The 18,332-nt window shown below is 55.0% G+C and overlaps 1 protein-coding gene across 1 annotated transcript in view; it reads left to right on the top strand.

The window, feature by feature from the left end:
* The window catches only part of LOC122382722 (serine/arginine repetitive matrix protein 2-like), a 120,710-nt gene that overhangs the window by 101,492 nt on the left and 886 nt on the right, over window positions 1–18,332 (top strand). Inside the window, exons 15-24 of the mRNA XM_043368415.1 lie at window positions 1,671–1,763; window positions 4,124–4,204; window positions 9,853–9,928; window positions 10,343–13,720; window positions 15,126–15,200; window positions 15,650–15,697; window positions 15,901–15,963; window positions 16,318–16,405; window positions 17,273–17,372; window positions 18,158–18,309. Of these exons, the coding sequence (XP_043224350.1) occupies window positions 1,671–1,763; window positions 4,124–4,204; window positions 9,853–9,928; window positions 10,343–13,720; window positions 15,126–15,200; window positions 15,650–15,697; window positions 15,901–15,963; window positions 16,318–16,405; window positions 17,273–17,372; window positions 18,158–18,309 (4,154 nt within the window). The remainder of the gene's footprint in view (window positions 1–1,670; window positions 1,764–4,123; window positions 4,205–9,852; window positions 9,929–10,342; window positions 13,721–15,125; window positions 15,201–15,649; window positions 15,698–15,900; window positions 15,964–16,317; window positions 16,406–17,272; window positions 17,373–18,157; window positions 18,310–18,332) is intronic.

The raw sequence follows: 18,332 nt of genomic DNA, 5'->3' as shown, positions 1-18,332 counted from the left end.
AGATCCGTTTGGTCAACCTGACACTGACATTGGCATTGGCATCGGAGCTGGCACGCTGACATTGGCACAGCCATTGACTTTGCCATAGTAGCCGACACGAATACTTCCTTGACACGGCGACGGAAGCTGCCTAGGTGACAGACCAGCATCAATCTCTGAGCATATGGACATGGCGAGATAGCGGGCGGGTCGTGTGCCAGTTTCTGGGACCAGAGAGCTCTGTCAGACAGCGGCAATAGAGGGCTCCGACCCAGGGAGGGGCGTAAAAACAGACGGTCATTTGCCAGGCTTGTGAGATAAGTGGACTCACAAATGACTGTGTACTGTGGACGGTGTGGACAATGTCTTAGCCAGGAGTGAATGGACGGGACAGACAGGCAGGGGTGGTCGGGTGACCGCAGAGTTCTGTCAAGAGACAAACAAAGCTGGCCGCTCGCACACTCAATATACACTGGCTTCTCACATCGTGAGTGGTATGGTCGCCATGACAGCAATGCAGCAATGCTCGTTGGCACCTCCGCCCACCGTAACTTAACCCTCGATGTCTGGTGGTTTGCCAGCAGGGTCGCCAAGTTTCGCGGTGATTGCACCTGCAGTATGCCAACTAAATTTCAATGACGTTAGTAAACGTCTTCTAATAACAATCATTAAAGCGCGCTGCGTGGGACACCTGGCCAGATGTATGTTATGTGTAAAATGCAAGATGCCAAGGCTCTCGCAGATTGCCAAAGGTGACTTAACCCGGCGGCCGCTGGGCCTCCGCGCCACCCGCCGGCCGCTGGAGGGGGGGGGGCATATAGTTGCCCCCCTTTACTTCTGCGACGATATCGTCGCAACGCGAAAAGATAGAGAAGCAAAACTTTGCAGACATCTTCCTGAATACCTAGCCGAGGTTGTGTTGTCCAAATTTGGTGTCGATCCCATTTGAAATGACGTCACAGTGACGTCATAAGTGAAATTATAGATTTGCGACTCTTATATTCCTCACGATACATCAGATATATGGGACCGAATATAAAGGGTCGATTATTGGTCAGAAACTAGATGGAAGTGTAGTTAGATGTTTTAGGATGACAGCAGGACGTGCTGTCTAGTTCATTTACAGTTGAGTTTCATGCTCAGCGTCATCAGAAACGGTCCATATCGGAAAACGACAAAACTTTATGACGTCACTGTGACGTCATCTTAGGTGCTACAACCACCAAACTTTCCTCAAACATTGCCTAGGTATTCATTTGAAGCTATGCCAAGTTTCACGTTCGTAGCTCATCAGGTTTCGGAGATATTTCACAAAACGTAAAGGGGGGGGGGGCAACTTTATGCCCCCCCCCCAGCGGCTCGTGGGTTAAGCGCCTGTCTTGCGTCTTACATCTTGTTCTGGGTCTGTTTCACCCACTCACTCACTCACTCACTCACTCACTCACTCACTCAATCACTCACTCACTGAGACCGCAATAAAACCCCAACCTTTCGATCGGTGCCCCCGAAATGTCGGCCGCCAGTGTCTTGCTGTCATCTCCGCACCCGTACCAATGGGGTCACCCCGATGTGTTTTGTATGTCGCCATATGCCCTGTGTTTGTGCTCAAGACTGAGCCTTTTCTGTGTCTAAGACAGTGACTAGCCTGTGGCCCTCTGACCCGACGCCCTCTTTACTCTCTCCGTCGACAGAGTGTTCGGTCTCAGCGGTCCCAGTTCCGCGCCTGCCGGGATCAGGACGGCCAGTGGCAGACGCAGGCGGCCATGTCCGCGTCAGCGTCCAAGGTGAGTGAAGGAGGATAGATGGGAGCTTTGGGAAGGTATTGGCTTGCCACAGGCCACTCTGAAGAGAAAGTCGTGAACGATTCGGCATGGCCGTATTGTATAGGTCCCTCACAGCTCAACCCTGAGATCTATAGGTGCTCTCCTCTTTTCCCAACCTGAAGTGTACGACTGGGTCTGTCCAAAGCGGTCTGTCCCTGCGGGCTGTCCATTGGGGTTAGTCCAAGCCAGGCTGTCCAGGCGCCGGCCGGAAGTGTCGCACTTGAAACCCCTCAGCTGGCGGTGCGGTGCCAGCTGGTCTAACTGGCAGCTGGCAGCTAGCAGCTGTGCCGACCGCCCACCGCAGCGCCTGTTGTCGTTGGCAGACATAGCTGCCCGACCGGTCGTTGACAGGTATAGTGGCGGCCTGTCTCAGGAAGTGGCTCCGGGGACGGGTTTTCACATACGCACTGAAAATTCAGAGGAGACAGGAGCGAACAGATGTGGCTTGTGGCTAGCCATGAAGTCTCTCTGAAAGAAGTCTGGAAGCACTTTGTTTGACAGCTATCGACTATGGGCTCATGTCGGATATGGAATCTGACGTAGTTAGGTACTTGGGCTATGAAACTTAAAGGCTCATACATAATCTTTGAATGATGTTATTCTTACAAGTTACAACCAAATCATTCGCAACACAAGTTTAAGGAGAAAGAATGATGTGCAATAATCTTGAATGGAAGGTAAATATCGTAAATAAAGAATACTCGTCAACAACCGTTGACGTTTCCTGGAACTGGAGAGGCTGAAGACGATGGATGGTCCGCGTGGAGCCTGTCAGGCAGTGGCGGCGTGGCTGATCACGCCTCTCCTCCTCCCCCTCTCTCCCCCTCTCCTCTCCGCCCCCGCGTCTTGTGACGTCAGTGAGCGGACGATGCCAGATTTTCAAAATAACCCAGGCAGGTCGGCGGCCGGTGGGCGCCGGGCGAACTCCGGTCGCTGGGATCGGCAGACCGCAGAGTGCCGAACTGTGGCGACGTGTTGTCCGCCGGGACTCCTCTGTGGTGGGGCTGGTGTAGTGGTGAAATGTCGGACCAGGCTGTGGATCCCGCACCCGCGGCGGCCGAGGGTGACGCCGCCGCCCCCGCCGCGGCTGAGGCCGGGCAGAAGGCCGACAGTGCGGCGGACGGAACTGTGACCAAGACCGATGGGCCTGCGGTGCCGGACAGCGCCGGACAGCTGACAGGACCGACTGACACGGCCGCGAGCGGTGACGGAGCGGCCTCGAAAGCTGCGTCCGACGGCTCGGACAAGGCACAGCCGGCCGCAGCAGCGGAGAAACCGACCGCTTCTGATGGCGGCGAGGCAGATAAACCGGCGCAGAAGGAGGGAGAAAATCCCTCTGAGGCTGTGACGACTCCTGTAGCCGATAAAGAAAAAGAAGGCAAGGTGTCTGAGAAGGCTGACACACCAGCGGCCGATATTGTGGACGGAAAGCTAGCGAGTTCGGCTGAGAAGACGGTAGGTAGGGTTTGAATCTGATGACGGGACAGCTTGGTGAGGGACAACGTGTGGACTGAGATTGGAGAGACGTCTCGGCTGGGATAGTCTCACAACATAGAAAGGCTATGCTATCCATGACATGATGGGAGATCGTAAAGGATAGTCCAGAATGGAATGGTGATGTAAGGGCGGGTGCGGTATACCAGTTGTTGAACAATGAACATACGCCGATGGCAGCAGCGAGTAGGGGGAGGGGGGCTGGTCACAGCTTTCTGACAGACAGCTGGGGAGGAGGCAACCGAGAACTGGGCGGGGAGGGGTGGGAAGGACTGTCAGAAGCGGAGGAGAGAGGCGGAGAGAGAGAGAGAGAGAGAGAGAGAGAGAGAGAGAGAGAGGCGAGAGGACGGACCCAGTTTCTGGGAGGGTTGAGCGGCGGCTGCCAGTGGCGGTGGCAGGGGTGACAGAGGGTGTGGTTTCGGGCCGACAACTGACGTAGAGGTGAAAATGGGGTGGCAGAGAGCGAGAGAGGGTGCCAGGGAAGGAATGGATGGGAGAAAGGGGATGCCAAAGAATAGCGAACCGGCATAGAGTGCCAAGTAGGATAGTAGACCGAGTTCTAACTGAGACACATGGATTTGCGTGATAAGAGTCGCTGACATAATATGAACAAGCCTGTGAAATCTCTGCTGGTCTTGCTTACTTCCACTTCCAGTTACAATTCCAGCTTCCATACCAAGAACAACTGACCAACAATTTTGTATTCCCTGTAGCATGGTCAAAATCTTCTTTGCGTCTACTTTTATTGAGAACGTGCTTGCCCAGGAGCATTGCGACCGGGAAGCCGTGACCTTTTTGAGTGCTGACCGTGACCTCTGTCGTTTCAGACTCCGTCGGCCACCGAGGCAGTGGTCGTCTGCGGGGTGAACATCTCCGAGGTCACCGACCAGGACAAACTGCACGAAATGGTGAGTACAATGTGTTGCATTTGGCTTCTCATATCCATTATTAGGTCACCATACTTAATCTGTTTTGTAGTGAACAGCTGATTTGCTTTGCCACAATGCGCTGTCTTTTAATCCTGCCCCGTATACACCTCGCGAGCCATATTCGGCGCATGCATGATGCGGCTGTTCAGCACATTCTCAGTCATCCCCAGTCCGACCCAGCCGTCACTTGCCCGTCCCTGCAGCTGTGACCCCGAACCAGTTACCAGTTCTCTCGCACCTGTCACCATCCTCACCATCTGATAGCAGTGACCCTATGACACGCCGCTCCGAGAATCGGCACCAGCCTTCTGCTCCTTCCACTACGGTGTCCGCCCGGCAGCGAGACCCAAGGGGTGCTCAATCTGCCTACCTGGGTGAATTAAACTCATCAGAATGTTAAAGGTAGTGTGCCAGCTTTCCTGGACCGTATGGAGTTAATGGCCCAGATCAGGAGAACCGGATTTTTAGAACTTATCCATACCTTCAAAACTCATGGAAACGTCTTAAATTCTTCAAATTTTGAGTACCCCAGTGCGAAATTCGCCCCGACGGGTTGTCGGTCGTACCCCAACCACATTTCACACCACTATGAACAATAAATGCACACACTGAAATCGCTATTACCGATAGGCTCATCCAATCAAGTTTCGATAAACCCGTTCATCATCATCTCCTGCGGTTTCGAACACGCCTGTTAGGTGGTGCGGTAGACCGCGCCCAAAGCCAGGGCCCCGGTAACGTGAGGTAGCCGAGTCGGGGCAACGTGCGCTGACCCAAGCCGGGGCCGCGCGTCCTCCCGGTGTCATGTGATAGCCCGGGGCTGCCCGGGGATGCGGTAGACCGCGCCCAAAGCCGCGGCCCCGGCTTGGGTCAGCGCACGCTGCCCCGACTCGGCTACCTCACGTTACCGGGTCCCTGGCTTTGGGCGCGGTCTACCGCAGGTGGCTTCTGCTCATACTTTGTGGTGCGGTGGTGGTGCGTCGGGCCGCGCGCTCTGACTTCGGCCAAGAAAAATGCGTCAGCTGATCATTGTCATTTCTGCCACTTGCGTGTGGTGAAATGGGGTCATAACTTAAGAGACGGCTTTTTCATATCAATTATTTTACATAAAATAATATTTCAAACCATAAATTAATGTTCGACAGCCAAATTAAAGAAACAATACCAATACAGGCCTACAGTTTAAATTCGATATTGTGTTGTCTACGATTAGACAGCTGATAACTCATTCCCGTACGTCGTAACCATGTCGTAACTCTATAATGACCTTTGCTTATTGTCACATGTGCGCCGCATTAGCGATTGTTGCCGACGCCTGTTTGCAGATCAGCCCACTACAGTTGTTATACAATATACATATCGAAAAACCGATACACTTTTAGGCGAAAAAAAGCACTATTTTAGGCCCATTTTTGATTTTTTTTTTGCGATATTAGGTAAAAACAGAAGCTTCTTATCCTAGGAAAAATAAAATGGGAAATCATTGGAAGGTGGCACACTACCTTTAATGTTATAGTGGTGAAGTTCTGACAGCTGGATGCATCATATCATGCCACTAAGTCGGCGTTATATCATCACGTTGAATCAGTTAGAGGTGTAAATAATAAAGATCCGTTCCCGTAAGTGACATCAGCCCGACTACACTGGGGTGGAGTCTGAACTGACCCTCTGTCAGAGACGGTCGCCGCCCGCCCTCGCCCTCTCTCTCGACCGACGACAGCCGGGCGGCTCTATTTTTACCCGCTCGCCGCACCACAAAGTGGTGCATTGTGTGCGTCCTGAGACGGCGGCCGCGCGGTGTACCCCGGTCGGGGCAGTTGGCCGCAGGGGACTGCGCTGCCCAGTGGTGGTCAGTGCCCCGTGACCCGGTACGTGTCACGTTACGTGGATCTTCTCGTCTCAGTGTGTCCCAATGTGAAGTGTCTCCACTCTCCACCAAACTCTCTCGGTCTCAGTTGACATCTCGGATGATCTCGTGGTCGGTGAGACGCCCTGTACCCGGCTGAGCGATGGGATGACCTCTGCTCTCTGCCGTCATCTGATGTCGCCGGCGCTCTCGTCTGTCAGCTGCTCAGGATGTTGGTGGTGTTGTTCTACTGTTTGCTGCTGTGGTTGGTTACCTTGGCAGTGGCGGTGACGACTGGGGCTAATGCGGGCTCTGCGGCGGGATACGAGTAGCCGTGACGTGACAGCTGCCTTAGTGTTAGAGGCCAGACGCGATGAGTACAAAGAACTCTCACAGGACAGTGAACGAGGAACATCGGGAGAATGGAGTCCCGTGTTGGCAGACAAGGAAAGGGCTGGGAGCCAGAGCTGATGCCGATCAAATGAGGCGGGGTGTAATGACATTTTCGCCACTTATCAGCACTAGGGCGAAGGTGGATCAACATATCAACACCTCATGATTTTTTTAGGTTTGTTACGGAGCGAGCGAAGCGAGCGTAGTCTTTCCTTAGACTAACGGAAATTTCTGAGTATGAGCGGCCGGCCGTGGTCACGCTTTTGCGAGGCTTATATCTCAGCAACCACTTGACCGATGTACACGCGGTAATTTTTGTAGGGTAGCTTCATTCCTTCTACCAAGTATTGGACTATTGCCGATGCATGTGGGTGACCCCTTATGCACGTGCCACGTGCAAAACGAAGAGGTGTCACTTTTGTAATTGTTGCAATATCTCGGTAACTACTTGGCCGATTGCGCTGAAAGTTGGCATGTAGGTAGGCACCCACTAGGCAATGCATATCCATGTGCCAGAGTTGGGTGCTGCTGCACGTGCGCACGTGCAGGGGTCGATTCCAAATCTCGAGAACGGCTGGACCGATGGCGCTCAAATTTGGCACATGGTTAGGGACCGGTTAGTAGGGTGCCGTGCAAAAGTCAGTTGGGACCCATTTTGCACGTGCGCACGTGCAGGGTGCCGATTCCAGATCTCGAGAACGGCTGGGCCGATTGTGCTCAAATTTGGCACATCGCTAGAGACCGGTTAGTAGGGTGCCGTGCACAAGTCAGCTGGAGGTACCCCCTCGAAATTTCGCACGTGCAAGGCTCACCCTCTCGCTCGCTCCGTTAGTCGCCCATAAGGCGTTATACTGGTTACTAATATATTCGCATTGAGATCATGGTTTCCGGTGGTGACCAAAATTTTAAGACGCTTGAAAAAGGTCGTGCCTTCCAAAGTTATTCGAGTTTGAATTGGGTACCTACCTACATCTATTGAGAGGTGTGTTATGTTCCAGGTAAAGTTACGGATTAATGCCACTGATATGTATTCTGATGTTGCAGTAACTTCCAACTGTTCGTTTAGGATTGAAGAATGCGAAGTAATCGGTCCCGTTGCTTTTTTTTCTTCTCAGAGTTGGGACGCTTTGGTTGTTGGGTTATCACACGAAACTGCGGCGGAAAGTTCACTTGTATCAACTGACACACTTATTCAGTTTCAATTTCCCACTTCGAAAATTCATAAATTCAATCAGCGGCCGTGCAGCGATCGCGCATTCATAGCGTCAAGCCCTGCGGTGCAGCATAACTTCAGGCGTGTACTACTAGTGCCATCTATGGTCAGCGGACGGAGTTACGGCTTCAGGCCATGCGGTACAGCATGCGTTCAGGCGCACGACACTAGTGCCATCTAGGGACAAGTAAGGCATCTTCGTATATCTGCGCATTCGAGTTGACGTTGACGGTTGACCCAATGAGTGCTTGAATGATATTATCCCCGCGCTCTCCCCGCGTTCGGGGTCTCTCGGACGACGAAGATTCTACATCGTCCGGCCAATCCCGTTCCATACCGCAGCCAAGCCCCGCTGACCTTTTTTTGTAACGACTTTTTCTGCAAACGGATGCAGTCTCGAAGAATTGAATGCACTTATGATCCGCATAATTGATGTCCCCAGGATTGGTGCCGGGTGCCGACTGATTGCCTGCTTATACGTTTGCCACTTTATTTACATAAGTGGCTTTATTTATATATCAGAAGTCCTTTGTGTCTAGACGTCGCCTGCTCGCAGGATTGACCCCATAGTAAGCTGTTCCGGGGCTCGACCTCCTATTTTACGGGTCGCTTCTGTCAGGTGCATAAAGGCACCATATAGGCCGGTTACGGCCGCTGGAATAACATCGTAACCGGCGCACATAATTATGTCAGCCCAGATTGCAGCCCCGCCACTGCCAAGAGACACTGCCGCCGGCGGGCTTCCTGGCGCCCATGCCAACCCGCTGACCTGCCAATGGGGGCCGGGCCAGCCGGTGAAGCCAGTGACCGGGGCAGCACGCCACTCGAGCAGCCAATGACCTAACCGGAGCATGCAGAATCGCATTTTGCGACTTGATTTCCTAATGCTAAAATTTACACCATAAATTTGATATTGCGCAGCGAACGGTGGCATTATAGCGGGACCAGCCCTGTTCTGTTGAGATTCAGCTCTAGTGGATTATGAAACATTCCAAACAGTGCCTGTAAAAATGAGCCGTCGGTTTACCTTCTGCCGCCACCTGCAGCAGTGGTTGGCAGTGGCTGCAGGGTCACCCAAGGGCGTCCGCTCGGATCTGTTTGGTCCCCGGAGAGCGTTTACGGCAGCGCTGCCGGCGGTGGGGCCGCGCTGGCACACCTTCGGGGCTGTCTCCTGTGTTTGTCCCATCGACCAAACGAACAGCTAATCCTGGAGCCTGGAATAATAATCCAGCGACGCGCCAGCCAGGGTCCAGAGACGCCCGTGCGGCAGGGATTTTCTCTCTCAGGGACACGGATTAATATTGATTCCGGAGAGTTTCACAGTTCGTGATTATTATTTCCAGAGGACGGAAACGATTGATAAGTGCAAATAAGTTGTTTTGTTTAATCATTTTGTGCTGTCATATCTAACCGTAAAGGATTATAATCCCGAGCGGAGCTATTTGGTCTGCTGAGCTCGACAGAAAATACGACTATATCCTTTCTTTTCACCCTATCTCTTCAACAGGCGGTCGCCAGTAATGCCTCGCCAGCACCAACCGCTCCCCGATGACGTAAATCCGCTTGGCCTGATGCCATCACACGTGTTTCGGCACTCGACACTGTGTTCAGAAACCGAATAGCACATATCGTGCAGCTTTGTCGGTTCGCGGCAAAGGTCAGCAGTTGGATGTTGTTTGTGGGATGAATCGACGCCCTTCTCAGTTCTGGTGCTGAGATGTTGGGGATCTAGTGGACTTCACAGTCACAGGCTCGGCGACGCAGTTGGATCGCCAGGCATTCCTCCGCGTCCGAAATAGACGGTCTTGACATTGTCCGCGGCCGTCGGCCTCCGGGTTAGCCCTGGCATTGTCAGTGGATCGTGGTATTGGCCATTGGGAACAGTTTTTGCTTCGGCCGCGTACCACACACATAACTCCCGTTCAAATATGTTCGATGGGGTCTCGGGTCAGGCGCCCCCGTGCTACCTCAACCACCTCACAGCCACCCCCATCATCGGTCATTGAGCACCTACGTATCATTTAACTCCTTTCTCCCCTGACCTTGCATATGCTATCTTTGATGCGCCTTCATCATATGATTTGTTATACCTTTGTACGTACCCTGCTTCCACACTGTTCCTGCGTAAACCCGGCATGAACCCTGAAGCTGAATGCCCCATTCCTCCTTCCACAGTTGGAGCAGTGCGACAACTTCGACGAACGCAAGAAGATCCGCGCGCGGCTGATGGTTCTCATGCAGGAGGCCAAAGGTAGGGCGTGACTCTCTCCCGCGCCGGTCCGCTCGTCTCTGTCTGTCCCGCCAGGCCCGCATGCCGCTCTCCGCTCTCTCCTCTCTCCTCCTCGCTCTCTCTACTTCTGTCTCTTTCTCCGTCTCCTGGTGTTTGTGTATTTACCCGTTTCGTAGATCGGGCGTCCATGCAGAATGCAGATTAACTGATCGGTTTTGTTTGCCTGCGTTTGTTAATGGACCGTGGCCGGTTGCCTCTGGGCTGCTGACACGTCGTCTCAGTCCGGTCTCTCGGGCAACATTCAGTTCTGTACATAGTTTACCACTCGTAGTTCGCCGTGTGCCGGTGTGTGCGCGCGGGTATGTGCGGTGTGTGTGCGGCTCGGGTGCGGACTGGCCGGCCGGCCGGTGACCGACGGCCGTTGCTCTGTTGCAGCACGCCGGGAGCAGGTGCAGCGCCGCCGGCTGCAGCACCAGCAGCAGAGGGACGGAGGATCCGTCAGCGCACATGGTGAGTGCCACGAGCAGGAGGAGCCGGAGGCCGCGCTTCCGCCGCCGGCCGGCCTCCTGCCGCTCGTCTACAGTCAGCTGACCAACTCCCTGAGACGTGACGGCAGCGGCTCGTCGACCGGCGCCGGTGGTCTGACAGGGTTCGGCCCCGGCGCGGCCGCAGACTCTGGAACCGAGAGCGGGGAGGATGTCCCCGGCGGCGAGCTCAGTCACTTCATGGACGGCCTGCAGACTAGTCTGAGCAGCTCCGAGGTGGCCGCGCCGCCGCGGCTCGTCAGTGATGTGGTGGACGCGCTGGCCAAGCTGAAGGCGTCGCTGTCTGCCGGGCCGGCAGCGGCGGGATCCCAGGAGACGATCGACATTCAGCGGCTGGTGGGAGGCGCCACCCGGCCTGGGGAACTGATGACGCTCATTGACCGACTGCAGATGTCGCTGCAGCCGCTGACCGGTGGTAGACCCGCCGGACCGGCACCCGCCCCCGCAGCTCCCCCGGCCCCGACAGCTCCGACAGCTGCGACGGCTCCGACGGCTCCGACACTCCAGCAGCGGCTGCCGCCGGCCGGACGCGGAATCCTGCGCCGACAGCGGCGACCGCACACAGTCGGCATCACACGGGAGGAGTTCTCAGAGATCCGGCGCTCGCTGGATGCCGCCGAGGCTCTGAAGGCCCAGGAGGCGGCTAACACTGGGGAGTGGCCCCCGCCGCCGCCGCCGACCGACCCGACCCCGTGGCGCCGGCGACTGTCCGCCGGTTCCCCATCGGGAGCTTTGTACTCAGCCCGGTCTCGGCCGTTTACCAGAGAGATGTCTGATGAGTACCGACAACGCAGCGCCACCAGTTCAGAGGCCTTCCGACCGACGGTCCGGCCCGTGCCGCCGCCAACTCTCCAGAAACCCTGGCAGCCGAGTGCTACCAGCGCCTTCAAACCGCCAGCTGAGGCGTCATTCCAGCCAGTGCAAGCCGCCCCACCGCCACCGACGCAGCGATTTGAATTGATTCGTGCTCCTCCTGCCATGCAAGCCATTGGCGCGCCACCACCCATTCAAGCCATAGGTCCCCCACGTTTACTACAGGCGATATGTCCACCTCCCGCTCTTCAAGCGATTGCCCCTCCGCCCCCGATGCAAGCGATAGGTCCCCCTCCCTCTGTACCAGCGCCACCGCCGCCCCAGCAGCAGCAGCCGCCGGAGTCCCAGCCGACGCCGTTTGTGCCCAAGGCGCCGCCAGTGTCAGCTCGGTCAGTACTGGCCGGATGGAGGAGGCCGCTGCGGTACGTGCGTCGCGCCGACCGACCCCACACTATCGGGACGACAGAGGAGCACGCGGCAGCCGTGCGCGCCGCGCTGGCCTACTATCACGCCGAACAGGAGATTGATCAGCAGGATAGCTCGGAGGATCCCCCGGCGCAGACGGAGGTAGCAGCACCAGCTCCGCCACTGCCTACCTCGCAGAGACCCGGGCTGGGCGCCCTGCGCCGTCAGGCTTCAGTCGACGACGGCAGCTCGCCGGACTTTCCGCAGCCTCAGAGCGCCACCGTCCATGAGGCCAACCGTCAGTTCGCCTCCAGAGACGCGTCCCGGGTCTGCCGCGCCGACAGTGGCGACGCCCCGCGGCCGGCGCCGGAAGCTGCGACCTCTGAGGCTCCAGTGGGAGCGCCCTCTGCACCGCCGGCCGGGCCGCGTCCCGTCGGATCTCGCTCCTCGCTTGCTTCGTTCCTGACGAAGCAGATGACGAAGGAGTACTTGGAGGACTCTAGGATAGTCTCCAAGGAGCAGGTGATCGGTAGTAGGCTATTCAGCCACCAGCTGGCGGCCGCCCGGCAGGACAGCGAGCAGACCGCTCCGCCGGCCGTCTCCCCGGAGCCACCGGAGGTCACCGCTCCCTCCCCGGAGCCGAAGCTGGAGCCGGAGCCGGAACCGGAGCCGGCGGCCGGTCTGACTCGGAACCCGACTCTGCTGGACGCCGGCCAGCGGCGCGCGCGGTTCTTTTGCGGCAGCATGCCCTCCTCAGAGTGTCCTCCCCACCCGCCCGCCTGCGCCGACTGGTCGCCGTACGAGACGTCCGAGCGGCCCACCACGGTGACCCCTCCTCCCTCTCGACAGATGTCGCTCGAGGTCAGTCCGCCGTCGGGAGGAGCGCCGGTGGTCGGCGGCTGCGGCCGACTGCCCTGGGCTCGGACAGGCTCGTCGGCGGACCGGCCCGGCGCCGGGCGGCCGCCCTGGGCGCGCGGCCCGCGGCTGGAGAAGGCAGACAGTGTGAGCGGCGGCCCGGCGGCGGCTGACTCCGCCCAGCGCGAGCGGCCGCCCTGGCAAAGGAGGCAGGCGTCGCTGCCTCCAGACCCGGCCCGCGGGGCTGACGAGCGCCAGGGGACGGCCTGGTGGCAGCAGCGGCAGACATCCACGACACAGATACAGGCATCCACCACACAGCAGAGGACATTCACCACACAGCAGGGGGCATTCACCTCACAACAGACGGGGTATACTGAACAGCAGCGGAAGAACCGCTGGGTGCCGGCGCCACAGCAGGGTCCTCAACTACCGCCACAACAGGTACAACAAACACAACAATCACAGCACAATCAGCAACAAACACAGCAGTCACAACACACGCAACAGGTACAGCACACACAGCAGTCACAGCAGTATGTGTCTCAGCAGCAGTCCGTTCAGCAGACAGAGCAGCGCACGGCGCCGCCGCTGCCTCCTGCGTCCGCCGCCCCCGCCACCGAGTCCAGTCTGCGCCAGGCACTGTCCGCCGCCCTGCCGTCCGCCCAGATGGCTCTGTCGTCTGCGGAGACTCCGGTGGAGCGGCCGGCGTGGAGCAGTCCGGGGCCGGTACGGCGGGCGGCGACAGTCACTTCTGAGCCGTCAGAGCCGCCGCCGGCGCCGCGCCCCGCCCAACTGACCCGGTCATTACCCGGCGGTGCTCTTCAGAGACTGGTGCAGAGCGCCAACTCGGCCGTCCAGAAAACCCAGGCCAGTCGCGTCGCCTCCTCACCCACCACCTCTGCCGCGCCGGCTGACCCGAGGAGCTACCAGCCGCCACCGCTACCCAAGACGCGCTTCTCGGCCGCCGGAGAGCCCACACCGCGGCCGGTGGCCGACCGCCGCTCGTACCAGCCGCCGCCTCTGCCCAAGACCCGGTTCTCGGCGGACGGCGAGCCGACGCGGGTGGCGTCCCGCCTGCCGGCCGGCAGCCTGCCGTGCTCGCCGCAGCTGGCCAGGAGGCCGCAGCCGGCCGTCGGAGGTCACGGCATGTTCCGGAGCTGCAGCTCAGATATGGTGACCCAGCAGCGCACCGGTAAGGCGGCCAGTCCCTCGGACGGCATCGAGTGCCTCCAGCTGCCTGCGCCTGCCTGCGACCCGCGTGTGGTACCCTGCGACCGGTCAACTCGCCTGCATCGGCGTGTGCCGGCCTGTAGCTCAGCTTCCGTCAGCCTGCCCGCCTGCATGCTGCGCGCCGCAGTTTGCAGCCGTCATTCCAGAGTCGAGTCTTGTGACTAGAGTCACGAGTCAGCAGAGTCGGCAAACTAGCTATCGCGACTGAGCTGGTGGCCAAAGTTGACGCCATGCGTCCTCGTAGTTAGAGCATCTCTGAGTCGCATCTGTCAGACCTCAGTTAGTCAAGTTTGTCGAGCAGTTAGTCACCGTTTGAGATCCGTAGTCAGCAGTCAGTGTCATGGGGAGAAGTCAATCCAATCGAACGCCCATGAGCTCATCGGCTCTGCAGCCGAGCACACAAGACGGGCGACATTAGCGGCAATTCAACTCGATTGGAGACGAATTGGTTGCCCGTTTGTCTTCTGTCTTCTATCTTCAGAAGCTCCGGTCGACTGCCTCGACAGCATTGTCATCGAGGCTAAGGGCATTCTCAAATCTATATCGTTTCATTCGCAAATTGACTGCGTGCAACGTAATAAGCTAATCTTATGTCTCATTTTTGTTTTATTTAACTTGCATACATTAATTGCCGTATTTTTTGTGATTTGACTCTTTCTCTCCCGCTTTTGCTGTTTGACCTTTTACTCACTGCATATTTTTTTGGAGTGCGTTTTGTTGTGTAACAACTAATATGAATGGTTTGCCGTGATTTGTCTGTGTGTTTTAACTTACCTTTGCAACTTTGCAGTCCTTTGATTTTGGTGTGAACTAACGCATGTATTATCCTTTCATTTTTAGAAGCCAAGATGATCAACGACTGGCTGGCCGACAACTTCGACTCTGACGGTAAGACCCTGACGGTGGAGGTGACGGCTCGCAATTTTTCAGACGGGTGCCGCTCGCTGCTTCATTTTCCTCCTTTATTCCTCTGTAACTTTGCTTACTTATTCATTGTTTCTCGTTTCATAACACATGCTTTATCTCGGTGCTGGTCTAAGAGCTTAGAGATCTTTTTCTGCACAGCAGCACTTTATTACTGATTCGTTACATGTCGCTTCGGTTCCTTCCAGTTACCTTAATCCGCCTGTGCGATCCTTAATCCTTAATCTGCCACTGCTTCACGGTCTCCCTGATTTTCCATCTCACTCTATGCTGGTCTCTTTAACTGCGTCTGCTGTTCTTACTGCCTGTCTCTTTTCTACCGCTCTGCTGCTCTCAATTGCTCTGTCTGCCGCCCTCTGCCACTTTATCTACCGCTCTCTGTTGCTCTGCCTACCACTCTCTACCCGCTCTATCTGCCGCTCTCTAACCTCTGCTTGCTGCAGTGTCGGGCGTCTTGACTACCACGTCGCACTATGTGGCCGAACATTCTGAGGCCTATCTCAGTATGGTCACTCCGGGTGAGTGCGACTACGGCCGCCGCCCGACCGCGGGACCCGTGAGCCTCGCTCCCGTAATAGACGACTGGGCGCAACATCACAGTGTATTTACATGAAAATTATATTTTGTGAGCCACTAGGGGTTGCCTGGCTCACGGATCCAGCTAATCAGGCGGCAGCAATTTTAGTCAAAATGTACCGCTGATGGAAGAGTGGGTCTGAGCTAATTACCGTTGTTTGTAAGATAAGCCGTCGGAAGTTCAATATGATGAAGCTCTTGGTCAGTTTTTTTTTTGTTGATTAATATTGAAAAACAGCGTATCATCATTAAAGCTACGCCTTTATGTGCCTTTTTCGGTACTTCCAAACTTTTGAAAGTCCAAGCCCCAAGGGACATCTTCCGCAATATGTGGTCATGTGAATTGCAAACGTTACATCATGCGTATCCTAATGAACCTCACGTATTTCAGGAAACGACTCCTCAGCTGAAGCGAAAATGTCGTCCACATCTTCTTCAGGTACGGATCAACAATCATGCTGAGTAGATCCATGGAAGTTTTTGTAAGTGTTGTTCTTAAGCTCATAACTGGAGTATTTGATAAAATCGCTCACAGATAAGCTCGCAGATAAACTCGCTCGCTCGATCGTTAATGATCACCACATTCGCACCGCCATGTATACGTGCGACTGAATCTTATGAGAGTCGTCTGTGTGTCCGCAGTGGTGACGAAGACGAGCACAGCGCAGTCGGTGACGAGCTCCCGGAGCTCCCAGCTCTCCAAGGGTGAGTCATTCTCTCCGCTGAGTGAGGGTACCTCCAGGGAGGGCTGAGTGGCTCGAATGATAGAGCATTATTGAGTCGACTACATCACGATCAAACGGCGTTAGATTTGAACGAAGGGAGACGACATAATTGAGACGGTCCCTGGTTGTGACCGTCCGTTATTCTTCCTTGGTAGCGCATTCACTGGGTCAATTCAGCTTTACTACATAGATACGAGCAGCATTTTGAGTTAGCGAACTGATCTTTTTTAGGACGTTTGTGTGGATTCTAGCTACTTGCTTATCGCAGGCACTAATCGGTGTGCAAATTGCAGTCGGTTGTCCAGCTCTGACCAAGCCGTGCACCTGTCCACAGGCAAGGCGCCCGTCTCCGCGTTCGACAAGTTCAAGCAGCTCGACTCTGCCAATCCGAAGCCGATCCCAAAGACCGACTCCGCATCCAGGTAATTTTCGCCACCTCGTGGCAGGGCACGCTTAGAGCGAGGGCTGGGATGGGCTAAAATGCGAAGTGATTTGTGAAATGACTGTGAAGATAGGTGCGGACGACACAATGAGATTAAATGTTAAAATGGTTGTATCATTATATGACTAGGGTTTTTTAATCAGGTGCGTTTTAGTCACCGCCTGCGCGAAATAAATTTGTAAATTTGTTAGATTTGTTGATATTGCTAAGCGCTGGTTGTTTGTCATTCATTAAACGTTCGGTTTTTATTGACTAGCATTAGCTCCACATATGTAATAATTTAACGAGTCTCCTATAATACTTATAAATAAATACTCTACTCACGATGGGAATTGCTGAAACTAACTAGCGGAGGGGGATGTCTAATGTCATTGTCAATGCACGGTTCCGTGTCCCGTGACTTGTAACCATACGACCTTTGTAACTCATCTAGGGAACGCTATGCCCCAATCATGCAGGAGAGCGATTGTTGTACATTCTTGGGAGAGTTAGAATAGTAACTATAGTGCTACATAGGAGGGAGTGATGGAACTACACTGCTTTTGCCGCACACCTACACTCCCTGACCGTTTACAGCTTTCGCGTCCGTGTACTCTCGATGTCATTGCTGTACTTTTCGATCTTATGTCTTTCCTCCTGTCAGCTAAATTGTCAGCTTTATGGTCTAAATGTGCACATTTCATCTCATTTACTCTGATCTGTTGTCCGTAATCCGTATTCTTTCCTCTCGGCCTCCTTTCTCTATGCAAACTGTGGCGCCCTCCGCGCGGTGGTGCTTGCTTGAGCTATAGCTTGTCGAGCGGCCGATAGATGGCAGGCTGCGCGGTGACGGCGCGGCTTGTTGCAGTGACGGCGGCTTTAAGTTGGACGCTGGTCTGGCGGCCAAGGCGCAGGGTGCCAAGGAGATGACGCTTTACTGGGCGCAGTGTCGTACCCGCGACTACCAGGTAACTAACAGTGCGAGAGAGCTGCCTGCCGATCGAGCCCAGAGGAGGCTCTGAGGCCCCGTGTGTGTGCTGTGACCATGTCCCTCAAGGCGCAGTTCTGGGTCTCCCAATGTCTCCCCCTAATTCCTATCATCCTTCAGGCTCTGAAATGGTCTCGTCACACCGAAAGGGCCTAACCCAGCAAAACAAACAAAAAATTATGGGTGGTGTTTGAAAGTGTATCGAATTCAATGATAGGCTCCAGTTTCGGAAATCTTTAGTAGTTTGTTCTTTTCAAAATGAAATGGATAAAAATGTCCGAAATTTCAAATGCATTTCGGCTGGGTTGAGAGAACTCGATATCGACGTTGGTCGATGCGTTCCATTAAGTAATGTCGATCAGTTGCACAGATGAATGGTAGGTCAAAGCAGACACCTTAGTACATACATGCAATACATTTGTACATACAGTTACAACTGTGCATGAACTTCTCTGGCGTGTTGCTAACATTTCTTCTTTTGCTCCGTGTATAAATGGCAAGCTTTCAGCCTGCAGTTGTGTTTCTGCAATGTTGTCTATATTGGTAACCAGAACTTAGTCAGCTATGTTTCACTAACTCTCCGGTGTCTGGCTCTGTGGTGGTGTGAATTTTACAGCAAACACTATAATCTCCCATGTATAAATAGCCCACAAAAGAGACCGTAACTAACCAGAGCATAATGTGTGCGCCTCGTTGTGTGGTGTCTGACTCCTGCCTCCCGCAAAACAGCGTAAGGTACTGACGCATGTACCACTCCACCCACAGAATGTAAAGATCGACAACTTCTCGACCAGCTGGAACGACGGCATGGCCTTCTGCGCGCTCATTCACCACTTCTACCCTGACGCCTTCGACTTTGAAAAACTCAACCCAAAAAACCGACGATACAACTTCGACCTGGCCTTCAAAACTGCTGAGTAAGTGTAGCGGGCGTAGCACG

Source organism: Amphibalanus amphitrite, unplaced genomic scaffold (assembly GCF_019059575.1).
Source record: "Amphibalanus amphitrite isolate SeventyFive unplaced genomic scaffold, NRLGWU_Aamphi_draft 000012F_arrow, whole genome shotgun sequence".
Taxonomy (NCBI): Eukaryota; Metazoa; Arthropoda; class Thecostraca; order Balanomorpha; family Balanidae; genus Amphibalanus; species Amphibalanus amphitrite.
This window is presented reverse-complemented; position numbering and strand designations above follow the sequence as displayed.